The sequence below is a fragment of the Mesoplodon mirus genome, assembly GCF_964341445.2.
Source record: "Mesoplodon mirus genome assembly, chromosome: 1".
Classification (NCBI taxonomy): domain Eukaryota; kingdom Metazoa; phylum Chordata; class Mammalia; order Artiodactyla; family Ziphiidae; genus Mesoplodon; species Mesoplodon mirus.
In genome coordinates this window covers 59,411,721-59,438,907 of record NC_138976.1, presented here as the reverse complement: position 1 = coordinate 59,438,907, position 27,187 = coordinate 59,411,721, and the positions used below count along the sequence as shown (strand labels likewise).

The window sequence follows — 27,187 nt, the reverse complement described above, 5'->3', positions numbered from 1 at the left end:
AACAATAACAAAGAATAAAAATACAATAAAATTAGAAAAATAAAAAATATATTACAAAAGATATATATAAGTGAAACAACAAAAAGAAGGCAAAACAGAACCACAACAGCCAAAAAAAAAAAGCCACAAAAAGGCCTTGGTGGGGGTCGGGGCAGGTAGGCAAGGGAGGGTGGGGCTGGGGATCAGGAACTGTGCAGCCAGAAAAAGCCCTGGGGGTGGGGTGGGGGGCGTGGCTTAGGCTCAGCATGGCCAGAGAGGGCCCTGGAAGACGGCGGTTCAGGCCTGGGACCTCAGTAGGCTCACCAGGCCCAAGTGGGTGGGGGAAACGCTATCCACATTCCCCTCTGATCCCCTGATCCCCCGAAGGTCTCTCCCTGTCCCTGCTAATCCCCACTCTGTGGGTGGGCCCCTCCTAGTGTGGGAACCCCTCTCCTCCCCCACCACCGTTTGTTTTTGTTTTGTTTCTGCTAAATGAGAAACATTTATTCAACCTTTTACATTATATGCTTACTTTTCCTGTTACCCAAGGGTGCTTTTTTTAAATTATTGAACTATAGTTGATTTACAATATTGTGTTAGTTTCAGGCATACATCAAAGTGATTCAGATATCTGTATCTATATATCTGTATCTGTCTATCTATATATATATGTATTCTTTTTCAGATTCTTTTCCATTATAGGTTATTACAAGCTACTGAATATAGTTCCCTGTGCTATACAGTAAATCCTTATTGTTTATCTATTTTATATATAGTAGTGTGTATATGTTAATCCCAAATTCTAATTTGTCCTCCCCCACATTTCCCCTTTAGTAACCATAAGTTTGTTTTCTATATTTGTGAGTCTGTTTCTGTTTTGTAAATAAGTTTAATTATAGTAGTTTTTTAGATTCCATATATAAGTGCTATTATATACTACTTGTCTTTATTTGACTTACTTCACTTAGTCTGATAATCTCTATGTCCATCTCAAGGATGCTTTTAGAACATACATAGTAGGTATTCATAGTTTAAAATATCTGGGAAAAGGCTCATTTAAATTATTGAACTAGATGTTTTTCTGCTTTTTAATTTTTTTAGTAAGCATTATCTCTAATAACCCTATTGACATTTGGATAGAACTTTCGTGAGTTATCTCAGTTGGTTATCACAACTTTAGGCACTGCCATTTCCATATACAGTGATATCCAGTTGACAGATGAGGAAGCAAAAACCCTGAGAGGACAAGAGGCTTATGCAAAGGGAAGAGCAAAGTCTATGACTCAGATTGTCAAACTCCTAATTCCGATGTGTTTCCATTATTCCTTTAAGGGAGATAAGGTTAGGAAAAGAAAATAAAAGAAGGGTGGAAAACATAGCATTTTAAGGTCTTCATGATTAATGCCAGAGTTCACTTTTTTAAGGCAAGAAGTCATCATTGGATCTCCTTTGTTTTAGAACCTTCAGTGGTTCCCCTCTGTCTATTGCAAAGTTCACAGTTAGAAGGCTTTTTTAAAAATATATCTTTCAGTTCCCCTCATACACCCAAAACTGCACAACCAAACCACTTGAAAATGTACAAACACACCATATCTTTTCATTCCTCTATGCCTTTGCCTATGGTTTCTTCTCCACATATCCTTCATCCTCTTTTAATATCTATTATATTTTTACATCTATTACATAATTAATTTATTTGTTTAATGTCTATATAATGCTTACTATGTGTGAGGCACTGTTTGAAGTGCTTCACAAATATTAACTCAGTTACTCCTCATAATAATCCCAGGAGATATGTAATATTATCCCATTTTACAGATGACAAAACTGAGGTATAGAAACTAAGGAATCAGGATTCCAGAAAGAAGGTTCTGCTTTCAAACTGGGTACTCTTAACCACTACAGTATGTCACATATGCACTAGGAATTTCAAAATTGAAAAACATATCACATTCAGCCAACACTGATGACTACATGGCATGCTACCAAAGGCCTCCAGGTCATAGCATTAATTACCTTGTAAATTTACCATCAACTGGGGCCTAGCTCTCATCTTTTTAAACTCAGAAACCTGGTATTTTTCAGCAATCACACCAAGAACAAATCCTTCTCTTGGAGGTGGACTTGCAATGACTTGGCCCGTGAGCTTAATATTTTAAGTTAAAATGTCAATTTATTAACTTACAGTGAAAAGTAGAACTGTCCATAACATGGACCATTCCCATGTCAGCATGACCAGTGCCTCTGCCTCTTAGCAGTCATGTAAAAACAGACCACTCTTGGCAAATTGCTTTGATCAACATGGCATTGTAATGAGGGATATTTCTGGGATGAGCAAAAAATTCACTGGCATCAGCTAGGTTAGTGTGAGGCATCTGGACTGTGATAGCAACAGCCTAGCCAAGGGGATCAGGAGGACGTGAAGTTCATTGGCCCTTAGCCTGGGACATTGCTGGGCAGGGCACTGGCAACCTAGTATCTCTTCCATCCTCCTTTTTTTTCTATGATTCTGGCCAGGCCTTTTTTTCCTTTCTGCTGTTGAGTGCATATTAATATAGTCAATCTGGTTACAGTCAGGTCTTCAAGCCTGGGACCTTTCTATCTCTCTAAGATAGCCTTTGTGTAATTGTATTTTCAGATGACATTTCCTTTTTGATGACGTTCTTGAGACCTAACACAAATACTATCTAGCATTTTTTACACTGAATTATATGAATATTTTCTTAATAGCAAAGACCAAGTCATGCTCATTCTTCTTTGTATTCCCAGAAGTAAATGTATTGCCCAGTATATAATAGGAGCTCAATGGGCGTGTGCTGAACAAACAAGTGAATTAGGGGGCAGTAAAGCATCATGGTTATGAGTGTAAGCTCTGAATGGCTCGGTTTCAAATCTCAGCTCTACTACTTAACAGTTGTGTGATTTTGGCAAGTTACTTAACCTCCCTAAGCTTCCATTTTCTCTTCTGTAAAATGGGTATAATGATAGTACCCTGTCTCCCAGTGTTCTTGAGAAGAGTAAATAAATTAATACATATAACAAACTTAGAAATATACCTGGAATTCCATAGCTATTAGTTATTAGTATGATCATTCTCTCAGAATTTCATATTTTACTTGTTTTTTTATAAGTGTGACTTATTTTGAAAGAGCAGAGTACTGCTGTTCTTAAGTGTCATCATTGAACATTTAATTAAAAAATGATTGCTTTTGTTCACAATAGTTCAGTAAAATGGAAACTCCCATATATTGCTGGTGGGAGAATGCAATGGTACAACCTTTATGGAATGCAATTTGGCAATATTTATCAAAAGCCTTATAAAAGTTCATTCCCTTTAGTGCTGTAATTCCCCTTCTAGAAACTTATCTCTCCTAAAGACATAGTCAGAAACTTGGATAAAACATATGCATGGACATGGTTTATCACACGATCTCTTATCAAACCCCAAATTAGAAACTACTTAAATGACAAGAAATGGAAGAATGATTACACAAGTTATATCATTTGATGGAATAGTATGTAGCTCTCAAAATGATGTCTTTAAAGTTATTTAGTAGTGTGGAAAAATACCTACAAATATTTTTATGTGGATAAAAAGCAAGCTATAAAATTGTATAATTGATGATATTTCCTCTACACCGGAAAGAAATTAATAAATCAAAATAATAGTGATTATCTTTAGATGAGACAGCTATGGGGGATTTTTGTTCTTTTGCGTCGTCTTTCTTTTCTAAAACCTCCGCAATGAGGATGTACTTTAGAAATGAAGATAATTCTTTAAGAATTATGACTTTCATATTCTTAGATGTGTAATTTTAAAAGCCATGTTGAATGTTAAGTCCAATTTTTATCATATTCTAAAAGTAAGATCTATCATATTAGTGAAACCTATCTTTAGTTTTATACCACAGATAATTAAGAGAGGATTCATTTAATATTAATATTTATCAGAAAACCTTGCATTAAATCTATTTGATTAAATAAGAACTCACTATAAGTACTTACTTTGACAACTTTTGAAGAAAAATGAATGCTTAGTTTCAACCCTCATAGAGAAATCAATTTATGTATATAACTCCTTAAGATCTGCTCAATTTAACATTTGATAGTAATTCCTCTAAGAGCATACTCAGAAGAAGAGAGGCTTTTATATTGGTACTAAGAGGAAATGGTTTTTGTAACAAAACAGTTCAAATTTTGGGCCCTTCATAGGTAGTAATGAGTTTTTGTTTTTTTTTTCTAGGAGCTGTGAGGGAAGAAATATCCGATATAGAACATGCAGTAATGTGGTAAGTATTAAGGTTCTATGATTGTGATAAGGTATTTTTTTAATTTAATTTAATTTATTTTTTTATACAGCAGGTTCTTATTAGTCATCCATTTTATACACATCAGTGTATACACGTCAATCCCAATCTCCCAATTCATCCCACCACCACTACCACCCCCTGACGCTTTCCCCCTTGGTTTCCATACGTTTGTTCTCTGCATCTGTGTCTCAATTTCTGCCCTGCAAACCGGTTCACCTGTACCATTTTTCTAGCTTCCACATATATGCGTTAATATACTATATTTGATTTTCTCTTTCTGACTTACTTCACTCTGTATGACAATCTCTAGATGCATCCATGTCTTAACAAATGACCCAATTTCATTCCTTTTCATGGCTGAGTAATATTCCATTGTATATATGTACCACATCTTCTTTATCCATTCATCTGTCAGTGGGCATTTAGGTTCCTTCCATGACCTGGCTATTGTGAATAGTGCTGCAATGAACATTGGGGTGCCTGTGTCTTTTTGAATTATGGTTTTCTCAGGGTATATGCCCAGTAGTGGGATTGCTGGGTCATATGGTAATTCTATTTTTAGTTTTTTAAGGAACCTCCATACAGTTCTCCATAGTGGCTGTATCCCACCAACAGTGCAAGGGGGTTCCCTTTTCTCCACACCCTCTACAGCATTTGTTGTTTGTAGATTTTCTGATGATGCCCATTCTAACTGGTGTGAGGCGATACCTCACTGTAGTTTTGATTTGCATTTCTCTAATAATTAGTGATGTTGAGCAGCTTTTCATGTGCTTCTTAGCCATCTTAATGTCTTCTTTGGAAAAATATCTGTTTAGGTCTTCTGCCCATTTTTGGATTGGGTTGTTGGTTTTTTTAATATTGAGCTGCATGAGCTGTTTATATATTTTGGAGATTAATCCTTTGTCCGTTGATTCATTTGCAAATATTTTCTCCCATTCTCAGGGTTGTCTTTTCTTCTTGTTTATGGTTTCCTTTGCTGTGCAAAAGCTTTTATGTTTCATTAAGTCCCATTTTATAGTGTCTGGTCTTACATTTAGGTCTCTAATCCATTTTGAGTTTTTTGTTGAGTACAGTGTTACAGAGTGTTCTAACTTCATTCTTTTACATGTAGCTGTCCAGTTTTCCCAGCAGCACTTATTGAAGAGGCTGTCTTTTCTCCATTGTATATCATTGCCTCCTTTGTCATAGATTAGCTGACCACGGGTGTGTGGGTTTATATCTGAGCTTTCTATCTCTTTCCATTGATCTATATTTCTGTTTATGTGCCAGTACCATATTGTCTTGATTTCTGTAGCTTTGTAGTATAGTCTGAAGTCAGGGAGTCTGATTCCTCCAGCTCCGCTTTTTTCCCTCAAGACTGCTTTGGCTATTTGGGGACTTTTGTGTCTCCATACAAATTGTAAAATGTTTTGTTCTATTTCTGTGAAAAATGCCATTGGTAGCTTGACAGGGATTGCACTGAATCTGTAGATTGTTTTGGGTAGTATTGTCATTTTCACAATATTGATTCTTCCAATCCAAGAACATGGTATATCTCTCCATCTGTTTATGTCACCTTTAATTTCTTTCATCATTGTCTTATAGTTTTCTGCATGCAGGTCTTTTGTCTCCTTAGGTAGGTATACTCTTAGGTATTTTATTCTTTTTGTTGCAATGGTAAATGGAAGTGTTTCCTTAATTTCTCTTTCAGATTTTCATTGTTAGTGTATAGGAATGCAAGAGATTTCTGTGCATTGAGTTTATATCCTGCTACTTTACCAGATTCATTGATTAGCTCTAGTAGTTTTCTGGTAGCATCTTTAAGATTCTCTATGTATAGTATCATGTCATCTGAAAACAGTGAAAGTTTTACTTCTTCTTTTCCAATTTGGATTCCTTTTATTTCTTTTTCTTCTCTGATTGCCGTGGCTAGGACTTCCAAAACTATGTTGAATAATAGTGGTGAGAGTGGACATCCTTGTCTTGTTCCTGATCTTAGAGGAAATGTTTTCAGTTTTTCACCATTAAGGGCTTCCCTGGTGGCGCAGTGGTTGAGAATCTGCCTGCCAATGCAGGGGACACGGGTTCGAGCCCTGGTGTGGGAAGATCCCACATGGCGCGGAGCGGCTGGGCCCGTGAGCCACAACTACTGAGCCTGCGCGTCTGGAGCCTGTGCTCCGCAACAAGAGAGGCCGCGATAGTGAGAGACCCGCACACCGCGATGAAGAGTGGCTCCCGCTTGCCACAACTGGAGAAAGCCCTCGCACAGAAACGAAGACCCAACACAGCCAAAAAAAAAAAAAAAAAAAAAAAGAATGATGTTTGCTGTGGGTTTGTCATATATGGTCTTTATTATATTTAGGTACGTTCCCTCTATGCCCACTTTCTGGAGAGTTTTTATCATAAAAGGGTGTTGAATTTTGTCAAACAGTTTTTCTGCATCTATTGGGATGATCATATGTTTTTTCTTCTTCAATTTGTTAATATGGTGTATTACATTGATTGATTTGCATATATTGAAGAATCCTTGCATCCCTGGGAAAAATCCCACTTGATCATGGTGTATGATCCTTTTAATGTGTTGTTGGATTCTGTTTGCTGGTATTTTGTTGAGGATTTTTGCATCTATATTCATCAGTGATATTGGTCTGTAATTTTCTTTTTTTGTAGTATCTTTGTCTGGTTTTGGTGTCAGGGTGATGGTGGCCTCATAGATTGAGTTTGGGAGTGTTCCTTCTTCTGCAGTTTTTTGGAAGAGTTTGAGAAGGGTGGGTGTTAGCTCTTCTCTAAATGTTTGATAGAATTCACCTGTGAAGCCATCTGGTTCTGGACTTCTGTTTGTTGGAAGATTGTTAATCACAGTTTCAATTTCATTACTTGTGATTGGTCTGTTCATATTTTCTAATTCTTCCTGGTTCAGTCTTGGAAAGTTATACCTTTCTAAGAATTTGTCCATTTCTTCCAGGATGTCCAATTTATTGGCATAGAGTTCCTTGTGGTAGTCTGTTCGGATGCTTTGTATCTGTGGTGTCTGTTGTAACTTCTCCTTTTTCACTTCTAATTTTATTGATTTGAGTCCTCTCCCTCTTTTTCTTGATGAGACTGGCTAATGTTTATCAATTTTGTTTATCATCTCAAAGAACCAGCTTTTAGTTTTAATGATATTTGCTGTTGTTTTCTTTGTTTCTATTTCATTTATTTGTGCTCTGATCTTTATGATTTCTTTCCTTCTGCTAGCTTTGGGTTTTGTTTGTTCTTTCTATAGTTCCTTTAGGTGTGAGCCTACATTATTTATTTGAGATTTTTCTTGTTTTCTGGGGTAGGCTTGTAAAGCTCCAAACTTCCCTCTTAGAACTGCTTTTGCTGCATCCCATAGGTTTTGGATCGTTGTGTTTTCATTGTCATTTTTCTCTAGGTATTTTTTGATTTCCTCTTTGATTTCTTCAGTGATCACTTGGTTATTTAGTAACGTATTGTTTAGCCTCCATGTGTTTGTATTTTTTACGTTTTTTTCCCTGTAATTGATTTCTAATCTCATAGTATTGTGGTCAGAAAAGATGTTTGATATGATTTCAATTTTCTTAAATTTACTGAGGCTTGATTTGTGACCCAAGATGTGATCTATCCTGGAGAATGTTCTGTGTGCACTTGAGAAGAAAGTGTAATCTGCTGTTTTTGGATGGAATGTCCTATAAATAGCAATTAAATCTATTGGTCTATTGTGTCATTTAAAGCTTCTATTTCCATATTTATTTTCATTTTGGATGATCTGTCCATTGGTGTAAATGAGGTTTTAAAGTCCCCCACTAGTAATTTGTTACTGTTGATTTCCTCTTTTATAGCTGTTAGCAGTTGCCTTATGTATTGGGGTGCCCCTATGTTGGGTGCATATATATTTATAATTGTCATATCTTCTGCTTGGATTGATCCCTTGATCATTATGTAGTTTCCTTCCTTGTCTCTTGTAACATTCTTTATTTTAAAGTCTATTTTATCTGAAATGAGTATTGCTACTCCAGCTTTCTTTTGATTTCCATTTGCATGGAATATCTTTTTCCATCCCCTCACTTTCAGTCTGTATATGTCCCTAGGTCTGAAGTGGGTCTCTTGTAGACAGCATATATATGGGTCTTGTTTTTGTATCCATTCAGCAAGCCTATGTCTTTTGGTTGGAGCATTTAATCCATTCACGTTTAGGGTAATTATCAATACATATGTTCCTATGACCATTTTCTTAATTGTTTTCGGTTTGTTTTTGTAGGTCCTTTTCTTCCTTGTGTTTCCCACTTAGAGAAGTTCCTTTAGCATTTGTTGTAGAGCTGGTTTGGTGGTACTGAATTCTCTTATCTTTTGCTTGTCTGTGAAGCTTTTGATTTCTCCATTGAATCTGAATGAGATCCTTGCCAGGTAGTGTAATTTTGGTTGTAGGTTCTTCCCTTTCATCTCTTTAAGTATATCATGTCACTCCCTTCTGGCTTGTAGAGTTTCTGCTGAGAAATCAGCTGTTAACCTTATGGGAGTTCCGTTGTATGTTATTTGTCATTTTTCCCTTGCTACTTTCAATAATTTTTCTTTGTCTTTATTTTTTGCCAATTTGATTATTATGTGTCTCGGTGTGTTTCTCCTTGGGTTTATCGTGTATGGGACTCTGCGCTTCCTGAACTTGGGTGGCTATTGCCTTTCCCATGTTAGGGAAATTTTTGACTCTAATCTCTTCAAATATTTTTTCTGGTCCTTCCTCTCTCTCTTCTCCTTCTGGGACCCCTGTAATGCGAATGTTGTTGAATTTAATGTTGTCCCAAAGTCTCTTAGGTTGTCTTCATGTCTTTTCATTCTTTTTTCTTTATTCTGTTCCATAGCAGTGAATTCCACCATTCTGTGTTCCAGGTCACTTATCCATTCTTCTGCCTCAGTTATTCTGCTATTGATTCCTTCTAGTGTAGTTTTCATTTCAGTTGTTGTTTTGTTCATCTCTGTTTGTTTGTTCTTTAATTCGTCTAGGTCTTTATTAAACATTTCTTGCATCTTCTCGATCTTTGCCTCTATTTTTTTTCCACGGTCCTGGATCATCTTCACTATCATTATTCTGAATTCTTTTTCTGGAAGGTTGCCTACCTCCACTTCATTTAGTTGTTTTTTGTTGGTTTTATCTTGTTCCTTCATCTGGTACATAGCCCTCTGCCTTTTCATCTCATCTTTCTGTGAATGTGGTTTTTGTTCCACAGGCTGCAGGATTGTAATTCTTCTTGCTTCTGCTGTCTGCCCTCTGGTGGATGAGGCTATCCTGCTAGTATTGGAGGGTCTCCTGCAGAGGCAGGGGGTGGTTGTGTCTCATCGTGAGGACAAGGACACTGGCAGTAGAAGTTCTGGGAAGTACTTCTTGGCATGAGCCCTCCCAGAGTCCACCATTAGCCCCACCAAGGAGCCCGGGTGATAAAGTATTTTTTTAAGCACTGACTAATGCTAAGGAGTTTCATGTATCCTGAGCAGAAATCAACCAATTAGTATTTCAGCAAGAGTTATTTATTTCACAGTGTATGGATTATGCACATCAAAAAAATAGGTATTTTTAATGTTCCTCAATACAAACTTTTAATTATTTGGCCAGATTGAAACTTGAGAATAAGGACTCTCTCTGTTTCCTCTCTGCTTTCTGGCTTTTCACATCCAGGTCTCTTGAGAACAAATAAGAGGAATGCTAAAAGGGAAAACACTTGGGTATCATGAAATAAATATCAGTTAATCAAACTCAGATTTGCCAAATTCATTTGTTTAGCAAATACTATTCAATGCCAACTGTGTGAGGCACAGCACTACTACAAGTATAAATAGCATGTGGTCACTGTCTTAAAACATCTGTTTTACGGTGATGGATGTAGAAAGAGAAGACAGATGTGCACATATCCACATCCTAGGGCAAAATATGACAAACATAGTAAGAAAGGGATAAAGTTCTTGTGGGTTAAAAGCAGAGAGAAATCTGAAGGGCCTTCAAGGAGGAGGTGATTTGAGGTAGGGCTGAGAAGGCTAGGAGTGCTGTGACTGGCTCAGATTGGGTGGGAGGGGATGACAACCAGTCCAAATGGAGGAGACATAATGGGCAACTTTGGAGACAAGAATGTTGAAGGTGTGTTCTGAACATGAATTTGGGTAGGATTGTGCTTAGCAGTATGGAAGAGAAGAATTGAAAGATATTTTGAGGTTACACAATGACCAGATTTGAATGTTAAGCTTACCAGATTTGAATGTTAAGCTTCTGAGTTTATATTCATTCAGTGAGTAATGGAGGGTCACCAGAGATTGTGGAGCAAGAGAATGATATTGTAGAGTTCCACTTTAGGAAGTTTAATTCTGTGGTGATATGAGGGATGCACTGGAACAGGAAACAGGTGGGGAGCAAGAAGTAATGAGGGCTGAAACCAGGAGGAAATAGATACAGGAGAGATCAAAATTACGGTCACTCTGCACAACTTAACAAGTGATTTAAATGAGAGTGATGAGTTGAAATGGGAATAAAGGAAACAGAGGCATATGCATGTTTAGAGTTCTAGCACTTCCTGATCCCTCTGTTGGAAAAGCTCTTTCTTTGATATTTGCATGATGGGCATCTTCCTTATTCCAATCTCAGCTCAGATACCATTTCCTCAAAGAGGTTTCCTTGACCACCTTATCTAATGTGGTGGTCCCACTGCCTGGCCCCATTCCTCAAAATAGTCAATCAACCACATTTTACTTTTTTTTTAAAAGGACTTGTCTCTACCAGAATTTATCTTATTTGATTACTTGTTGGTGTTCTGCTTTCCCACTCTCGAATGTAAACTCCATGAGGATAGAGCCTCATTCACCTTGTCCACTCCTTCATCCCCAGTGCCTAGAACTGCTGACTTACATATATTAAGGAGGGTGTTAGGACTTAGTCTGGCAATACTGAGATGCACACACAAAAAAATGGAGAGTGGATTCCACATAGAAGCAATATCATATAATATTTGTCTTTCTCTGTCTGTCTTACTTCACTTAATCTCTAGGTCCATCCATGTTGCTGCAAATGACATTTTTTCATTCTTTTTTATGGCTGAGTAATATTTTATGGCTGAGGTAGATATTTGTTGAATACAAAATGAGTACCCATCTTCTGGAAGAACAGTGAATGTCATTATCAGAAGCACGAATATTGAGAGGAGGTTTTGGAGAGGAAAATAGTAAATTTGATTTAGGGACACTGTTGAGTTTGGTATGCAGTCTGGACTTGTAGGTGTTATATTCAACTAGGTTAGGGGGGGGATCTGATCTGAGGAAAGAGATCGGGGCTGAAGAGACAGAAGCACAAAGCAAGAAATACAGAATTTAGAGATTTGGCAGTAGTTTTTTGTAGGTAGAGCAAATAGAATAATGGGAGAAGGAAACCTCGGAACTTTGGTGCATGTCTGTACTCAGGAAGAAAGAGAACATAGTAAGAGATAAGCCATAAAAAGCATCATGAAAGAGGTAGCAGAAGAAATAAGAGAGAATTCTTGAAGATGCTCTGTAGGATAAATGTTGCCAGAAAGTCGAAGTCTGAAAAAAAAGTGGGGGAGCAGTTTCTCTAGTGTATTAGGAATAGAATCAGGATGACAGTGGGTATAGTGTATTAATGAGGAAATGGAATCAATAGGTCTAAGTTATTCTTATAAAGTGTTAACAGGGACACTTCATCATTTGTAGAGTCACAGAAGGGTGGGAGGGCGTGTTGTTTTGTTTGTTTGTTTAAATAAGAGACCCCTTAAGAGATGAGTTGATCTGGAGGGAGAGATTGATGATATGTGCAGGTGAGGGTATACCTGATGCCACAGGTCCCAAAGCAGACATTGGGTGACAAGAAGAGAAGGACTCTTGATAAAGGAAAAAGACATACACTCTATTCTTAAAAAAACAGACACAGATTGAGAAAGAAGGGATGAGGATATAGAAAGCTTTTGAAGGTGAGACAAGTTGAGGCTACTCGAGATGAACAAGCTCAAGTTTCTCTATAGAGAAGTCTTCTAAGTCCTCTGCTGAAAGGGAAGGAGGGAAGTTGGACTTGGGACAGTAAGCATGAAAGCCTAGCATAGCCACTGGGGAAATTGAGTAGAAGCCAGCGAAACAAAATAAAAGAACTGTTAGTAGTAGCAGAGAGGGTTCAACTGAGGTTAGAGAACTTGCCCTTACAGAGTATGTGGTCAGGAGGGTGTTAGGACTTAGTCTGGCAATACTGAGATGCACAAAAAAAAAAAAAAAAATGGAGAGTGGATTCCACATATAAGCAATATCATATAATATTTGTCTTTCTCTGTCTGACTTACTTCACTTAATCTCTAGGTCCATCCATGTTGCTGCAAATGACATTATTTCATTCTTTTTTATGGCTGAGTAATATTCCATTGTGTACATGTACCACATCTTCTTTATCCAAATGGTACAAATGAACTTATTTACAAAACAGAAATAGAGTCACAGATGTAGAAAACAAACTTATGGTTATGAAAGGCGAAAAGGAGGTGGAGGGATAAATTAGGAAATCAGGATTAATATATACACACTACTATAAATAAAATAGATAACTAATAAGGACCTACTGTATAGCACAGGGAAATCTACTCAATATTCTGAAATAATCTATATGGGAAAAGAATCTAAAAAAGAGTGGATATATGTATATCTATAACTGATTCATTTTGCTGTACACCTGAAACTAACACAACATTGTAAATCAACTACAATAAAAAATTTTTTAAAAAAAAGAAAATGGACGGTGGAGGTGACCCCTGGCCAGAATACAGATGAGATGAGAAAGACTAAAATGAATGAACAGTATATATTTTTAAATGCCTGACCAGGGAGAGCATAAGGGACTAGTAACCTTGATAATTGGGAGTGGAAGTAATTGTTCAGTAGAAAATTTTGCCTAGTTTGTTTCCCTACTTCCATATAGGACACTGGAAGCCACATAACACAACCCATAGCATTGTCTTCTTCACCATACACACATACCTCACTCAACTGTTGATTGATTAAAAAGATCAAATAGCTGTAGTGCTTCTTTTTACATTTTTAAAAAATGATACCGACAGTTTGTTGTAGTAATAGTAAGAAAAAATTTTCATGTAAATATACTATAGCTCATTGGTTTTCTTTATGATCCCTTTTATTGTAGTGATATATAAATATCATGGTTTTAAAAACATATGACATAGAAAACAAATTTATGGTTACCAAAGGGGAAAGGAGGCAGGGGAGGGATAAATTAGGAATTTGGGATTAACATATACACACTACTATTTACAAAATAGATAACCAACAAGGACCTACTGTATAGCACAGGGAAATCTACTCTACTCTAGACTTTGTAATAACCTATAAGGGAAAAGAATATGAAAAAAAATATATATATATATATCTGTATAACTGAGTCACTTTGCTGTACACCTGAAACTAACACAACATTGTAAATCAACTATACTCCAATTAAAAAAAAAAAAAAACCACAAAAAAACAAACAATGCAAATTTTTTTTAATTAAATGAATCATGAAATTTGAAAAAAACACATGATGTTATTAAAGAATCTCTTTAACTTCCATTCCTTTTCTTTCTAGCTTTTAGGATAGTAGAATGGGTCCAAACTGTCCTAAGTAGATGAATGCCTAAAGCATCATGAGCAGATGTATGCCTGCTCTTTCCTTAAAGCTCTTCATAAACAGCCCCGAACTTCCATGCTATCATTATGAGTGTTTCCATGGACAGATGTAGGCTAAGACTGACCTAACATTACTTAAAACCCATAACACCAGCCGACTCTTTACAGCTTGTAGAATCAAACTGACACTGAATTTTTTATGAGAACCTAGAGTCTTCAAGTAATTCAGTGCTCTTTTTCTGGCTTTTGGCTACGACAGAAGCAACATTGTCAAAAAACGAAAAATTTCATAAGAAAGAATCTTTTCATAATCACACTCCAATTTTTCAAACTAAGAAGTTCTGAACAATTCATTTAATTATTCCCCTTTTAGATGCTTGTTTTGGAAAAACTTGAGGGCCTCTTGTTAGATAAGCCTCCAGCGTCACTCCTTAATTCCTGGGCAGCTTCCTATGGCTCTTCTGTACCACTTCTCCTCCAGAGATTCACCGTCTATTTCTATTCTTTGTACTTGCTACACACAACATTTCTTTAGGTTCTTGTTCCCCAAAACAAGAGGGGGAGAAAACATCTCCTTAGATTCCCAATTTTTCTGGCTTGACTGAAATATCAGCTCATGTACTTTTAAGGTTTTATTGTTAATCACTCTATAGACAGAGTGTATCAGTATAAGAAAGTTAAAGTTCCTGTGATGTTTGCATGGTTCTCGGAGTCATGGTCCTTTCTTACATCATTTCTAGCTGGTCCAAGTAGGCTATTTTCATTCATAAGGACATAGTTCATCCAACCTTTCCCATTGGACTGTCCCTTCTCTTTTTTAGGAATGTGGCAAGGCTCTCTCTTTCTGAAAGAAAAAGTTAAGGATACCATTGGGAGAAACAGTAGGTGTGAACCTGGCAAACCAGTTAAGTGGCTCACTACGTCTCAGACCTTCCCTGGGGCCCCTCACAAAGGTCTCCTTAGGTCTCATCTTCCTGTTTATTCAAAGAGCCTCAAATCTGAACCCCTTGATCTTAATTACGCATTTAAAATTGACTTCCAATGTGTTTAGAGAAATGCTGTGTTTCTTACAAACTGTTTCTTCATCACTGTCTTTAATCTTCGCTAGAGTTGAGATTTAGGAGACAGTGACCACAATTAGCATCCTGTTAGGCCAACATGCCTGTGGTAGCTGATGGCGCTCTCATGTTCTTCATTAGGATTTTATCACAGTATTTTGCAACACTTTACTGTTCTTCAAAAAAATACATTTGCAAGATTACAGTTGGGAAACCACATTTCCATATCTCTTCTGAAACTCTCAGGGAGCAATCAGAAGTGGGGGTGAGGTGAGTGGGCAGGGATTTCTGTCTTCTGAGGAATGGTTGAAACAACTAAAAACGTTTTTAGCACATGGAGACAAAACATCATTCATTCCAAGAATAATTGAGCACAAGAATTGTTCTCAGGACTGGGGTATACTGGTGAATAAGACCAAAGCCTAGTTCTCCTGAAGCTTTCATTCTAATGGAGGAAACCAGATTACAAACCAGTAGACAGACAAGTTACTTAAAGGAAACAATATCAAGTAGTGATCAGTGCTCTGCAGAGAATTAAGTGATCAGTGGCGACTTCAAATTGGAAGGTTGGGGAAGTCCACTTGGGGAGTGACACTTGAATGACTAGAAGAAATGAGCTCTGGGAACACCAAAGGAAGAGTGAATCAGAGAGAAGGAACAGCTAGTGCAGAGGCTCTGAAGAGTGAAGGAACGTGGTGTGTTCAAAGAAAGAAGAAAGCCCAGTATAAAGACTAGTGTGCAAGGGGAAGAGTGTTAGAAGATAAGAAAAAATAAAAGTGCAGGTAGACAGAAGCTAGATCGTGCTAGATGTCATAAAGTGTTATAGTTTAAGCACAAAGGGGAACTACTGAGAATTTTAAGGAGGGGAAAATAGAGTTGGACTTACGATTTTAGAAAATAGGTTTGGCTGCAGGATCACTCTAGAGATAGTTGACAAAGAAGAGAGTGGAAGCTGAAATGCCAGTTAGGAGGCAATTCCAGTAGTTTTCATGAGCACTAATGGATGCTTAGACTAAGTAGGCACTGATGGGAAGATGTGAGCTATGTTTTAGAGGGAGAATGTCTTTTCCTAAGCCACTTGATACAATCCACTTTTATGGTCTCCAGCATCGTTGCTATGGAATGCCTTACGTGCAGCATTCTGACAAGAGACAAAGGCAGCAGCTATAATGGCCAGAGAAGACAGAATGATCCTAGGCAAGTTTATAACTTTTGGGGGCCTCAGTTTCTACACCTAAACAATGAGGGGGTTGAACTAAATGATTTCAAAGATCACTTCCAGCTCTAAAATTCTGTAATTCTTCAAAAATTTTATGTCTGGGCTCTAGTAGATTTGGATCTAAATGCAGACCCATGAAGATATCTATGTTGGTTTAGTGACTGGCAGTACTGTAGTGAACAGATGTACAGCCAGCAATAAAGTAGAGTCAGATCGAAGTGACCCCACATGGACAGTAGAAGCAAAGTTTCCTGTCTTTGCTGTAGACCTTGATCATCCATCTTAACCAGTGATTCTCATCCCTGAGGTTGTAAAGTTTCATGGCTTTCCTAAAGTCCCTCACATGTTCATTAATGGTCAATCTAAGGTCAATTTCCATTTGACCCCATGTTCATTTTTCTCATCAGGTCTTTGTACAGCATAAAATCAGGGCACATTTGGTGCTTTATGTCAAGAGTCAAATAGTAACTCATGGAAGGAAAGAACATTCTGCTACAGGCCTTTCTTGGCCAGAATTTTCTTTTAAATTTCTGGAATAACATTCAGACCTGTGAAATACCCCTAGAGTCTAGACAGATGCTGTAGTAAATAACAACAACTTCAGGAGTCAGTGAGCCTGCATGTTGGGCCATTTTCCAGCCAAGAGGCATGTCTTGCCTCTTGGCAAGAAGAGGATTACTTTCTCATAATCAAGTCCTTATTCAATAGCTGAAAATTAGACATGGGTCTGTGTGTCAGGGCCATTCATTTGTTCACTTGTTCACTTATTCTCTTGCTCACTTGTTCATTTATTTAACCAACATTTATAGAGCACCCAACTCTTAATCTGCATTAGGGATTTTAGGAGTTGCTGCTATCTATAAAAAGACGGGCTACTTGTCCTCAGGGAAATCCAGAGTCTAGCAGGAAAAACAAATACACAAACACATAATGAATTAATGTATGATAAACACTATCAGTGTGGAGGTAAACACAACATGCTAAGAGGTCACGGAAGGACCACGCCTGATTCTCTCACTGCTGTACACCCATTGCCTAGCATGTAGTGTAAACACCATGCTTCTGAAACTGTGTGCAGGAAGCACAGCAAGGCCCCAGAGCTGCAGGGGGATGTTTTAAATACTCAAGGGAAACACAGTAGTACTTGACATCTGATGGGCACTGTACAAACTACCACATCATGTTGTATTTTTTTATATGATGTCTTATCTTTGGAAAGTTGACATTTACTTTGATAAAAAGCAAGTCCTTTCAGAAAATCAACATGGGACAGGAAATGAGGGTGGCATTTTCCAATCTGATTTCAGACTTTGAGAAGTTGTGCAGTACACAACGGGTAAATACATCCCATCAGTAAGAAAACGTGGTTACTTATGATTGAAATAAAATATTTTTCTTTCAAGTCACATGTGTTATTTTTCCAATGGCCACTAAGTTGTTAGGACACAAATACCTATTAAGTTTTTAGGACCTAACTACTTAAAGAATGGAACCAAAGGTATTCCGCTTTGCCTAAAGGTACCATAAAAAAGATTACTGAGACATTAAAAGGACTGTGAACAGGTGAGGTTTGGCAACCTCTACCACACGGTAGGCATTCAACACATATAGTGAATGAGTGAATGACATCCTGAATAGAGTGACACTTGAGCTGAGCCTTTCAAGAAAATTGGTTCCAATGAGAAAGTGTTATGGAAAATGGGAATGGAATTCATTCAGCAATTTCTACTGTGACCTATGTACCAGACACTTTTTCTAGGCCCTGGGGTATAATAGTGACAGAGAAAGAGAAGACCCCTGTTCTCATGAAGCTTATACTCTAGTGGGAGAAAGCATGATTAACAAGTAAATAGAGAAAAGTGTGACAGTTTCAGATAGTGAAAGACAATGAAGGAAATAAAGCAGGGTAATGAGAGTGACGGAGGGAGGCTACTCTATATGAGGTTGTCAGGAAATTCCTTCTGAGGTGACATCGGGGCCCAGTTGTATGTGCGAATGGTGACACCTGAAGTAGCCCTGCTTGGTTTAGGCCCTGCTGGGTCATTTTATGAGATGCGGTATGAGGTATGTTGTGGGGAAGGAGGTATTTATCTGTGCTGAAGAATCTGAACTTAGCCCCAAATGTTATTTTGTGAGGGGCATTCTTAGCCCTTAGGCTGATAGGTATTGCTTGGAAGAGGACCAGAGGCTGACAGAAAGCCGGCTGCTCTGACTACCCCTTTGTGTGTGTGCCTCTTCTCCCAGGCCCAGAGCCAGTCAACCCCAGACTAGGATCTATGAAAGGCAGTAGAGGGAGTTCTTAACCTCAAGTAGAAGTGTCCTAAGTAGTAAAGCAATTCTGAGGGAAAGATGTTCATTTCTTCTTAACAAATATTCAAAACTCACCACCTGCTAGAGGGGGCTTCCCAGGGGCACTGTGGATCTCCTGGGCGGTTCTCCCTGAGGCTAACTACTCAGCTCTCTCCAGCAGTGGACCCAGGAAATGGGCTTCTTGTCAGATCTTCCCACACTTCCCTCCCTACTGATCCATCCAGCTGAAAAGCAGGAACTTTCCTTATATTGTAATCTTCACTGAGAAGGAAAGTGCTCTCATTCTGAGGTCTAGTAGGACATGTCTTTTCCAAGTAACTTTATTAGGACTTCATTTGTTCCTTCATATACATCCATTCACATGACAAAATTGGGGCCAGGCTCTCCTGGTTTTTAGATCCCACATACATTTGTATTTTAGCAGACTCTAAGAGGCCATCAGGATGTATGGGGAGGGGGAGGGGAGAGTGGTTCAAAGGACACGCTCTTCATTTTTAATCCCACATATGCAGAGAACTAAAAGCATCAAAGAAGAGCAGAAAGAACACGGGCTTTTCTGAGTCCTGCCACTTAGTAATTATGTGCTTTCAAATAAAATTCATTAACCTTTCAATCTCAGCTTTCCTACCTTTAAAAATATCCTTCTTATATATGTACCAAGAATGTCTGTTAATTGGATGTTTATGGTAGTTTAAAAATTGGAAACAAATGGAGTGGGAGCTGATTAAATACACTGTGGTATATCCATACCATGGGCCACTATACAATCATTAAAAATAATAGGGTACCAGGCTTCCCTGGTGGCACAGTGGTTGAGAGTCCGCCTGCCGATGCAGGGGACACGGGTTCGTGCCCCGGTCCGGGAAGATCCCACATGCCATGGAGCAGCTGGGCCCGTGAGCCATGGCTGCTGAGCCTACGTGTCCAGAGCCTGTGCTCCATAACGGGAGAGGCCACAACAGTGAGAGGCCCGCACCACCGGAAAAAAAAAAAAAAGAAGAATAGGGTACCACATCTTCTTTATCCATTCATCTGTCATTGGACATTTAGGTTGTTTCCATGTCCTGGAAAATAGATAGCTGGTGGGAACCTGCTATAAAGCACAGGAAGCTCAGCTCGGTGCTCTGTGGTGACCTGGATGGGTGGGATGGGGGAGGGGGTGGGAAGGAGTTCCAGGAGGGAGGGGATATAGGTATACATATAGCTGATTCACTTCATTGTACAGCAGAAACTAACACAACATTGTAAAGCAATTATACTCCCATAAAATAAAAAGAATAGGGTAGATCTCTAGGTAATAACCTATAATAAAGTTCTTCCAAGACATAGTAAGTGTGAAATAAAGCAAGTTGTGGAGTAATATCTTTAACATGATCTCAGTCAGTTAAAAAAAATCCCTAAATTGAAATGTACCTGGCATATCATAAGTCTTGAAGGACACACATCAAATTGATCACAGTGATTATGTGTGTATGTAATGCAGAGAGAGAGAATTTGAACTGTTTAAGAGGGATTTTCCTTTTTTATTCTATATACTTTTGTAGAGTTTTGGGTTTTTTACAGTGAACGTGTATTCTGTGATTGGTATAAATTTTTAACTATCTCAAAAATGAGGTTGGGTTAAAGTATTTTAAAAGTCATTGGATATATATTTATTTTTGAAACTGAAAAAATAGCATCTCACAGGGGTTTTACATGAGAAAATAGCTTAAAAATCACTCAGCCTGGTGCCTGACTCAGTAATGTTGGTTCTGCCCTCCTACAATCCTTTTTTTTTTTTTTAAATCAACTTCCCCCTTTCTATGGCAAAGCACCCTTTCCAGAAGAATACACTTTAAAAAAGTGAAAATCCGATCACTTAAATTTCTGAAAGTCAACCTTACTGTATGGTATCATGGGGAACTTCTGGTTATTTTGCTAAGTAACAGGTTCCAGGTCTTTTACAACAAAAACATCAGACCTCATCTCTGGCAGAACTGCAGAATTATAATGCCCCTTCCTTTGGAGGAACTATAGAAAAACAGACTTTCTATACCCTGCCCAGTCCTTAGGCTGGACAGTTAGGTCTCTGGCAGCAGTAAAGCTTGGCTGTTCTTTGGCCACATACTTGGTTGGAATTGCTGTGTATTCTCAGAAACATATCCCAGGGGACCAATCAATATCCCCCATAACAAGTCCAGCTTACCACAAAGCTAGAACAAATGAAGAATGCGACTTAACTACTTGTAGGGCTTTGTGGCTTGTCTGTGTGTTTTCCCTTTTAACATTGAGAAGGATTGACTTTGCTGAAACAAAAGGATGTTCTTTAAGGAACACATTTTCAAAAAATCCATGTTTCCCTGACTTGGGCCCCAGTTCTGTTTATGCTGAAGTTAGATAACCAAGGAAAATAACTTTTAGGAAGTAAGAAGTGATCAATGACTTTTATTGTTTCTCTGAGGACAGAGACCCTCTCCAACCTATGCTAACTAAGCTTTATTTGGCCGTCGTGCAAATGAATTCATTTCTAAATGCAAGTATACAGCATGCCATGGGGATAACTGGAGATTGATTTTGGTTCAGAACACACCATTTCTTTCTCAAGAGTGAAACACTGAGCATTCAGAATAATGCTTAAAAATATTTGCAGTAATTTTACTCTGGGAAAAAATACCCTCCTATTTTATGACTGACTGTTTTATCATTTGTGGCATAAAGAAATAAACATTTTTTTTTTAATGATTCACAGATTCCTTCCTTTGGTGGATCTGGTGGATATAGATCTCTCTGCCGTGCTCTTTGCCGGGCAGCCAGCCAAATTTTTTGGGTTTTTCCTCCCCAGTGGGTTGGGCCCTTCTGCTTTCCTTCTCCTCTAGGCCTTCTTCTGACTGCTGTACACATTTCTTTTCTTTTTAAATGCTTTTTCTGACATGTCTTTATTGGACCCCTCCTAAGTCTCTCTCTTTTTCCTTTCTCCTTAATGTGTTCTCAGCTTCTTATCCTCTTCCTCAACCTTTTATTTTTTTTAAATTTAATTTAACTTTATATTGGAGTCTAGTTGTTTTACAATGTTGTGTTAGTTTCAGGTGTACAGCAAAGTATGGAGGTTCCTTAAAAAAATAAAAATAGAACTACCACAGGATCCAGCAATCCCATTCCTGGCCATATACCTGGAGAAAATCATAATTCCAAAAGAGACATGCACCCCAATGTTCATTGCAGCGCTGTTTACAATTGCCTCAACCTTTTATGCACCAGGAGTGCTGTGAGATAAGCACGACTCCATGGAGAGAACACAGGCTTGGGGCTCTGCTACTCACTCACTTTGTGGTTGAGCCAGCTCTTCGATTTCCCATTGCCTCAGTTTCCTCAAGCATGAAATGGAAGCAAGAGTAATAGTCACTTTAGAGTCTTCCTTTCCAGGAATCAGTGAGATCACATAAATACATGGGAGACACTCAAGAAATTTTAGTTCCTTCTTCCACCTTCCTTTGGCAAAGATAAGTAAGTGATGGTCTTATAGAACACAGGGCCCTAGTGAAACAGCCACTCACAGCATCCCGACAGCATTAAACGCTTTATTCCAGAACAGCTGAATTCTCCAGCTAAGGACACTTTCCCTCTTTTCCATAACTCAAGGTAATACAAAGAGCTTCCGATTTGGTGGGGAAGATATAAAGAGAAATATATTGAGACGACTGACTTCTGCTCCTTGGCATCCTTCTGGTATACTTAAAAGATCAGGGCTTCTCTGGTGGCGCAGCGGTTGAGAGTCCACCTGCTGATGCAGGGGACACGGGTTCGTGCCCCGGTCCGGGAGGATCCCACATGCTGCGGAGCGGCTGGGCCCGTGAGCCATGGCCAAGATCATAGGAGATCTTTTCCCCTAAGTTGATCATAATTAGTTTTTTCTAAGTCAGCATCGTCCCATGGAGAAGTCAGAAGGAGTGTTGGAGATACTTGCAAATGGCCTTTGAGTGATAGGAGCTGGCTTTTCTGAACTGAAGAGTCACACACAGAGTTCCAGTTCACACATGGGATGCTGACTGACTAGAAATCAAAGGACCTCATATTAGCAGCCATGTTCTTTTCATGAGGATCAATAGACAGTGTGAAGCAGCTGTTTTCCTAAGACTGTTAGTATGAACAGAAGGCCTACTTGGTCAACCCAGAATGTGTTTCCTTCAATATTATCATGATCCATTGCCATATTGAAACTTTCTGAGGAAAAAGTTCAGCTGGACCCTTGGTCAGGTGTGTGTCTCATTATTAATGGTACAGTAATGGCTTAATAGACTTTTGGAGGAAAGAAAAATCCTTCATCAGTCAACTGATGAAGAGGATTGAAGGCTGAATTCATCATTTTATAGAGTGTCAGGACTTATTAGATTGAGAATAGCTGCTCTGAGCCCCATTTTCCTGCAAACTCCACAACCTTGGGCAAACAGCTTTAACCCCTGGATGCCAAATCCTCCTTATTGAAAAAGACTAGAACATTGATCATACACTTCAAAGGGATCCTGGCAAAGTCATAGACTTACAGGTTGGTAGAATTAGAAAGAAACTAGTATAGTTTGGGTATCTGTCATGTGCCAGGCATGGTACAAATGACTTCCCACTCCCTAATTCTTTCAATTCTCACCACCACCTTGAAAAGTGAATATTACCCTGATTTTACAGATAAGGGAATGTGACCATTTAAAGAGATGAAATACTTTATCTAGGTCACACTAGATACTTTATCTAGGTCACGCTAGGAGTGGGGCTGTGTGTTTTGAACAATGCCAAAGCCCATAACACAATCAGGTATACAGATGATCTAGACTAACTCTCATTTAGCAAATAACAAAACGGAAATACAAAGAGTTTAAAAGCTCAAACATTTTTCCAACATGTTTTTCCTTTCAAGAAAACAGATAGTCAAATGAGTTTACTGTAGCAATTGTCATCCTTCAAGGCTAGAAGTATATGAACTGTTAAGGATTTTCAATGTGCAAATTAAATACAATAGAAAAGGCAAACCCAAAAATGCTTGTTGAAAACATACCAAATTCCCTCCCCTTTGAACTTCTCCACCTGTCAAGAAGATATAAATTTATTGAGTCAAACTCCTTAAAATCTACATTCCCAAGTCTCAGTTTCTGAATTGCATAAGATATATGCTGGTCTCTGGCGACCCAGATAGAAGCTTGAAGCGGGAATGTAACAGTGACTTAGGAAGAAATTACTACTGCAGCTCATCCCCTGGCAGAGTGCCTCATGGAATGAAACTAAACAAGCTGCCATGCATAGGTTGCTAAGCCTGCAAATACTTGTCTATGCTCAGCCTGATCTCCATGAGACTGGAAATGGTAAGCAGCAGCAGATCTTCCAACTCACACCAAGATGGGCTGAAACTCAAGCAAGATAAACTCCTACGTGTTTTTCCCTCCCAGAGATCACTCAGAGACCTTTGTGCTGAGTCCAATGAGCGAGGGTCATTATTTCATTAGATAACTCACTTTTGTATGTTATTGTCCTTCTAGGAATCTTCTCCTTCATATGTTTTTCTTTGCATTTTAACCATTCTCCTCCTTTTCAGAGGAAATTGTGAAATTTACAAAGGTTATCTTTCAGGTTTGGCTGTGTCTTCCTTTATCACCTTACTGTGAACTGAAGGCTAAAGATGGTTCTTAAAGTGTGTTTAGTTTGGGTTTCAAATCCAGTTGAGAGTTTTGAGTGAAATATGGTCATCACCATATTTCAGAGTAAAGAGGCATTCTTTCGGATTCTTTTCCTTTGAATCTCAGAGAGCAAATATGTTTCAGAACTCATTCAACACCAATAACCTATAATGTACCAGCCTCCTTTTCCCAAGCTATCTTTCATTACAAAACCTCCTTCCCTCCCAAGACAGCAGTTTTATAAATTTATTTATTTATTTATTTATGGCTGTGTTGGGTCTTCCTTTCTGTGCGAGGGCTTTCTCTAGTTGTGGCAAGCGGGGGCCACTCTTCATCACGGTGTGCGGGCCTCTCACTGTCGCGGCCTCTCTTGTTGCGGAGCACAGGCTCCAGACGCGCAGGCTCAGTAGTTGTGGCTCACGGGCTTAGTTGCTCCATGGCATGTGGGATCTTCCCAGCCCAGGGCTCGAACCCGTGTCCCCTGCATTGGCAGGCAGATTCTCAACCACTGCGCCACCAGGGAAGCCCAAGACAGCAGTTTTAAATAATGTATAACTACATTTGTAACTTTAAAATTTTTCTTTTTCCTCCTTTAAAATATTGCTGGGAGTTATTTGCTTTGGATTGTTATAGATATTGGAAGTAATTCGGACAAACCTCTCAATCCTTTATAGGACTGTAGTTTGTAAAACATTTTTTTACAACTTTCAGTGGAGCCACCTTGACATCATTGCTGGGAGATGAAGGCTAAAGAGCTGGGTTTCTAGGTCCATCACCCCTATTTCATCTGGAAGAGCTCTGTTTTATCTGCTTTATTAATTAGCATCCTGAATAAGATTCTTTGAGGGGAAGAACAATTCTGCAACAAACAAACAAAACAGAGTACGAAAATTCCTACTTTATAACATCCCTCCTAAGAGGTCTTCTGGATTCTGCCTAATTATTTCTAGGGAAGAAAATTCTCCATCTTCCGTATTTTAGGTACAATGCTAATTGCCAGAAGGTTGTTTCTTATAATAAGCCAATGTGTACTTTCCTACTACTGCTTAATTTAGTTCAACAGGTATTTCTTGACTGTGTGCAAGGCATTGTGCTGGGAGCAAATGAAGATGAAAAGATTTATATGAGACAGTTTCTATTTTCAAATGTGTTGACACTGGAGGCAGGAAGACCAAAAAGACACAAATGCAGATGTTTCTAACCCTATGTAGAATAAGGTAAGTTGTAAAAAAAAAAAAAAAAAAAAAAAAAGTATAAGGAAAGAGCTAAGCAGGCTTCTAATCAATCTGTTATTCCTTCCATTTCCAAACAAGCAGCAATGTCAGATAAAACATAAAGTGATAAAACAATGACATAGCCAGGTTCAAAAGCAAGATCAAAATGTCCATGGACCAAAAATGAAGCACAAATGCAAGATGGTGAACAGGGCTGATATCAAAGCCTTTTTGGCTCCGTGACTGGAAGTCAGCAAAGATTAGCAGTAGTTCAACTCCTGTGGGATAACAGGGACCAAACTTATTTTATAGACTAAGGGGCACCAAAGCCAGGTAGAGAACTCTGTGTCAGGAGTTTGGAGGGCATGTCTGTGGAGAGAATTAAAGAATATTTTTAAAAAGTATCATGATCTATTGCTTGGGATGAGTGCCTTATCTGAAACTGTGAGTCTAGAAAGGCTGGTGGACGTTGATAAGAGACTGTTGGACATCACGGACTGCACCTACCAAACTACACTTTAGCTCTGTGATGGACTTGCAATTTCCTCGTTACAGATTAAAACCCAAAATCCAAGTATTGAGATTCTGAACTGGGGACTGTGTGAACCACGTGGACATAATCACAAAACTATTAGAAGAGATAAGGATGAAGAGGAAAAAAAGAAAAGCCAAATCGTTCCATTAAAAATAAGCCTACAAAGAAAAATTCCAAAGCACATGCAAGAAATACAGTACCAAGAATGCCAACAAGATTAACATTCACTCCAGATAAAAGTATCTGAAACAGTTTGACAAAAACTTTAAAATGGGTACAGTCGATCCTCATTATTTATGGGTTCCAGTCATTGTGAATTCACCAGTTTTCTGAAGTCCATCTATCCTCAGTCATTTGCAGACGTGCACAGAGGGACCCAAATTTTGAGTTGCCCAAGGAGCACATTCCCAGCTGAGGTGGAACAAGGTGATATGCTGCCTTATTGTTTCGGCTCTCGGACTGTAAACAGGTGTTCCTTTCTATTTAGTCTATTTAGCGCCAAGCGTTTCCCATCTTTGTGCTTTTTTGTTTGTAATTTCACTGTTTAAAGTAACCCCAGATGAACTGCTGCCCAGTGTTTCTAAGCTCAAGAAGGCTGGGAAGTGCTTATGGAGGAAAAGAGTCTGTTAGATAAGCTTTATTCAGTTTTCAGAGTGCTGTTGGCTGTGAGTTCAATGTTAATGAATCATCAATGTATTTTAAATAAGATGTCTTTAAATAGAAACACACATAATGCAAGGCTACTTATTGCTCTGTTGACTAAAGTGTTGTGACCAGTAACACACAGGAACTGTATTTCTCCTAGGAGCAGCGGTTCACAATTCACCAATTCAGTGTTTGTGTCAACTTTATAGAACGTAACTACCACAAGTAATAAGAATTGGCTGTGTGTTTAAAAGAAACTCATTGAGAAGTAACCATTAAAAATAAACAGTAAATGAGAGAGGAAAACTAGGTAGAAATGAAGAAATATATAGATGGATAAAGAAAAAACTATTAGAAATTTTGCAATAAAAGAATGTAATAATTGAAATAAAAATCTCAAGAGATAAGATAAATTCTAGACTGGTTGCAAAGAGAAAAGCAGTGAATTTGAAGATAGCAGTTAAAAATTTATCCAAAATACAGCTCAAAATTCCAGAGAAACATGATATGAAAGAGACCTTAAGAGAGATAGACAGTGAATAAAAGCTTCCAACATGCATGTAAAGGGAGTTTCCAAAGAAGAGAATGGAGGGAATGACATTTAGAATATTCCAGAAAGGAAAAAAGACAAGAGTCCTCAGA

General features: G+C 38.4%; 1 protein-coding gene across 3 annotated transcripts in view; it reads left to right on the top strand.

Moving 5' to 3' along the window:
* The window catches only part of ADAMTSL1 (ADAMTS like 1), a 473,180-nt gene that overhangs the window by 57,048 nt on the left and 388,945 nt on the right, over positions 1 to 27,187 (top strand). For all 3 annotated transcript variants that reach the window (XM_082612434.1, XM_082612433.1, XM_082612435.1), the window contains exon 3: positions 4,223 to 4,268. In XM_082612434.1, coding sequence (XP_082468560.1) covers positions 4,223 to 4,268 — 46 coding nt within the window. The remainder of the gene's footprint in view (positions 1 to 4,222; positions 4,269 to 27,187) is intronic.